Source organism: Zea mays, chromosome 1 (assembly GCF_902167145.1).
Source record: "Zea mays cultivar B73 chromosome 1, Zm-B73-REFERENCE-NAM-5.0, whole genome shotgun sequence".
Taxonomy (NCBI): Eukaryota; Viridiplantae; Streptophyta; class Magnoliopsida; order Poales; family Poaceae; genus Zea; species Zea mays.
In genome coordinates, this window is record NC_050096.1 from 264,969,390 (window position 1) to 264,973,981 (window position 4,592).

General features: G+C 40.2%; 1 protein-coding gene and 1 pseudogene across 1 annotated transcript; both read left to right on the forward strand.

The window, feature by feature from the left end:
* The first annotated feature begins 425 nt into the window (after positions 1-425).
* LOC109942183 (uncharacterized) lies at positions 426-1,144 on the forward strand. Its single transcript, XM_020543875.2, has 2 exons — positions 426-678; positions 940-1,144. The coding sequence occupies exons 1-2, from the start codon at positions 473-475 to the stop codon at positions 1,142-1,144; spliced, it is 411 nt and encodes a 136-aa protein (XP_020399464.1). The 5' UTR covers positions 426-472.
* Positions 1,145-2,298: 1,154 nt separating this feature from the next.
* On the forward strand, positions 2,299-4,224 carry LOC103643779 (binding partner of ACD11 1-like; annotated as a pseudogene).
* The last annotated feature ends 368 nt before the right edge of the window (positions 4,225-4,592 follow it).

Here is a 4,592-nt window from a genome sequence, read left to right on the forward strand (position 1 = left end):
CCTATCTTTTACATGGCTTCATGCTGGTACGAAGATTGGCATTCAGTGTGCGAGATCTGTGGAATCTATTTTCAAGTGAAGCACATGCCAAACTAACCAGGTTAGTTGATCCCTTCTCTGTTCAGACCTCTATATTTGCTTACATATTGCATTTTGTGGTCTGAGGACTCCGTGTAGGCTGCAGCCCAGTCCTCATTGTTCTGACCTGCTTTCTTTGCAGCTTGCTCTTTGCGTCTGTTAATTTCTTTCTCCTCTGATTCTGTGTGTGCTCGCTATTCCTACTTCTTGTCCTTTTCATTTAGGTTATACTCAGCGAGGCGGAGGATGAAATGCCAAAGGACGTTGATTTACTTCCAGCGTCATAGAGGCAAAAAAGGATAGCAGAATTGCAGACAAGGTTATAGAGTTAGCTGATGGTGCTGTGAGGGTTAAGAGAAGGAAAGGTCCATGGAGAGGAGAGGATTTCACACTGATGCAAGCGCTCATCAAGGCAGATTTCTGGATTCTGTTTTTCTCTCTTCTGCTGGGCTCTGGATCTGGTCTCACCGTGATTGATAATCTTGGGCAAATGAGCCAGTCATTGGGTTATGAGGAAACTCACATCTCTGTGTCAATGATTAGCATCTGGAACTTTCTTGGACGCATCGGTGGAGGGTACTTCTCAGAGATCATTTTCAAGTAAGACTACTATGCTTCTTTGCTGAATAGAATTTATTTCACATGCCATCTTATAAATATTTTGTTTTCAAATGCTTTTTTGGCAGCATAGTCACCTTCCATGTTGAGATATGTTTTGACTCCATCTGTTCCAAAATGTTGGTTGTTTTTAGTTTTGTCCTAAGTCATTTTTCTCTAACTTGGACAAAGTTTATAGAAAAATGCATCGCCATCTGCACATCTTTGTTCTCTGACCCTTTTGCACTCCTTCCCTATTTCCAGAGACTATGTGTATCCAAGGACAATCGCGCTAGGAATAGCCCAAGTCCTGATGGCGATCGGGCACTTCAACTTCGCGATGGCGTGGCCCGGGACAATGTACATCGGCACACTGCTCGTGGGGGTAGGCTACAGCGCGCACTGGGCCATCGTGCCAGCTGCGGCCTTCGAGTTGTTCAGAGTTGCGAGAAATTTGCTGTATTTTTAGTTGCGAGAAGCTATTACGTATGTAATAAGTACGCCAGAGTGGAGGCCGAAAGAACATATTCTTTTATGAAAGATGTAATGAACAGTAGAATCAGAAATTCAGAGTTATGCTCGTGCGGTTTCAACAAAAAGGTAAAGCAAAACAAGCGAAGAATTGAATAGGAACTTGGGATACTGAGCAAACAAAGACTGAAAAGTAAGTCAAAGTGGATTTTCCCCTTCCATTCAAGCCTTCTTGAGATCTTTTGTTTGCCCTGTTTTTTGTCTGATGAAAGACTGAAACTCATGTATTTTCGTGGGCTTTCAAGGAACTCATATGAATGAAGATTCTTTCCCTGCCAGTGACCATTAAAAGAAAGGAATATGTAGAGTCAGAAATTGGTAATCTATCTGTGTTTGTGTAGTTCTTTTCCCTGCATATGACCTTGATGTTTTTAGTTTGTAAAATGAAGCCTAGCTGCTATTATTCCCTTGTTAGTAGTAATGCATACATCATCATACTAATTTTCATTCCAGACTTCCAGTTAGACATGTATCATATGCATGCTTGTATGAGGGACACATTTCTTGGTCAGTTTTTTCAGAAACATGAGAGGATTAGTTTCTTCTTTAATTGTGTACACTTGGATTGCAATTTTATGTCTCAGTGATTGTTTTCTTAATAATAAAATCAATACAATTCATAGACAATGCTACTTGCTTTGTCTGTTAGAGGTGACATCCAAATTATTTCATGTTCACTGGTCCAACAGATTTGGGAAGCTTCAGGGTATTGGTTATGTAATGTGATGTTTTACTATAAAGCCTAGATGCTGTTTTCAAAAACATGATAGTTTTTTCAGAAATACTTGTTTTTCAGTTTGTCCAAAACTTCTGTAATGTGATGTTTTACTATGAAATGTACTGTGATGCATCAAAAGAAAATTAGTAAGATGAGGTATGCAATACTGTTGTGATTTCTACTCCATTTTCTCCAATTTCTTCTTGTTCATTGTCCAAAACTACTGGATACTGGTTTAAGCATGTGTTATCTTGATGTTCTGGTGCTAGGGACATGTTAAATCATTGAACATTAAGACCGACCCGCCATATTTGCTTTCGGCGAGCGACGCGTGCCTGTCCACGGCCACGATTCGGGTCTCCCCGCCATGGTTCTGCAGTATTGCCAAACAAATAAACACTGATTGCATTTTTCTTCATTTCATGCTACCATTGTCTTTCCAGGGAGCAACAATTGTGGACCAAATTGTGAACATAACCCCTGCTGAAGATTACATCTACATCCCTGTTACTGAACAAGTATACTACTAAGCTAATTAGTTTACGTAAATGCAATTGGTCCTTATTTTTAACTGAGATATATATTTTAAAAATCATGCAGCAACTTATGGTCCATGAGGTGACAAGTAGAAGTTCAGCATCTACTGCAGAATTGGAGTACTCCTCAGAGGTGCATTTGTTTCCCAATGCAGTTTTTTACTTCTATTCTTTCTCATAGTTAGATCATGAGCCTTTCATCAACTAGGGGGTTGGGGCATAGTGAGAAAACGTTAGCAAAAGCATCTATAAAAGGTGCCTGTAGGGAGTGCAACATCTTGTGATTTTTTAACTGAATACTGGCTGCATACCTGAAACCCTTTCCCCACGGCAAATTGAATAAATAAACTAGAGCCTATCTGCATTTATATTATTTGGGATGTTTTATAATGTTTGCAGGTTACTCACCACTGGTAAAAAAACAACCATTGACTAAAAGGATATTAGGAATAAAATTTTGTACCTAAAAAAATGCAAAGTGTATTATGGCTTTATCTCGCATTATTTCATTCAAATTATATTAGTTGGCAGTTGTTATTATTGAAAAGTTCTCTTGTCATGTTGTATAGGCCAATGTCAGTCCCAATAGCCGTGTCTATGTGAGCAAGGCCCATGATGTCATGACAAATGTGATTGCAAAGGGTTCAGCAATGAGACAAGACGCAGTAAACAAGGCTAAAACATTTTGAGAAGCATCAATTTAGGGCTAATGCATCAGCGAGGATCAATTCCTTTGATAAACGTGTTGGCCTTTCGGAGAAGATAAACAATGGGATATACGTTGTCAATGAAAGAGTGAAATCAGTAGACCAAAGATTGCATGTTTCTGATAAAACAATGGCTGCATTGCAGGCTGCAGAGCGCAAGCTAAATGATACAGGCTCTGCTGTGAAAACCAACAGGTCTCTTCTTATCCACGCTTTTGTTAATGCTTCAATAATATAGTAATATACTTTAAGCATACGACTTAGAATTTAATTACGATTCTCTTGTACCTTCGTTAATACTTGCACACTTTGTTGTATTTGAGGATCCCTTTGCATTCATGGGTTTCTTTAGAGTATTGCTAATTTCTTCCAGTATTTTGTCCAACTTGCAGGTATGTGTCTGCTGGAACAAGCTGGCTGAATGGTGCTTTTAGCAAGGTCGCCAAGGCTGGTCATGTTGCTGGCTCAAGAACCAGAGAAAAGTTCCAGTTGGCTGTGTCAAATCTAACAGCCAAAGTAAGTGATAACTGATAATTGAGACTGTTGCTTGCTGCTCAGTAATAAATATGTTATAGCATAACATGTCGAATAGCTTCAAATTGCAGAGTGATGTAGCTTTGGTAGCTAAGTACCATCGTTTCCTTTTCTACACTCTGGCTGATATAGCATAATTTGTTCCATGAGTTGATATTTACTTAACATGATCAGCTGAACAACATATTTGCACACATATATAGTAGAACTGGTCCTGATTCTCGATCAGTCAAGAAAGCATTACCAGGTCAGTGGCTATCAATAAGTTAATTAAAATTGTGATATTGAGAACAAACAATAACCAGATGTAGAGTGCTACTAGAACAGTTTGTCAATTTGGCTGTGAAGTTTTGAATATCCATGCTGTGCATCTACATATATGTCATAAGAGGCAACAGTCTAGGGAGCTCCATTTATGAAGTTTACTGAGTTGCAGTTTTATATGCTTCACACACTTCTGAAACATACTTTTTCTCTAATGAAAATAGGGCCCTGCTGTTGTTGCCTGAGGGGGATGCTGGTTAAGAAAGCTCTCTTTCTGAGGAAAATCCATTGGAAGCTCTCTTTCATGGAGGGAGACAACCCCTTCGCCGCATGGAGAAGCTTACGAAGGCAAGGCAACAACTCAGCGGATGTCGTTGCACAGCAAGCGGACACCTGTGATGGAGCAGTATATAGCGTTAGTTCTATACATGTATTTTAATCTCTATATAGAGTAATCTCAGTAATAAAACTGAGTCTTTGACAGCGAGGCCAGAGCAGGCGTCCCCAGCGTCCCCATACGCGCTTGTCGCCCCCACCCTGACAGAGGCCGCTCACTCGTGGTGCAGATCTCGCCCTTCACCTTCTCTGCCTTCGGCATCGCCGTCTCCATCGGCGTCTTCGTCCTCG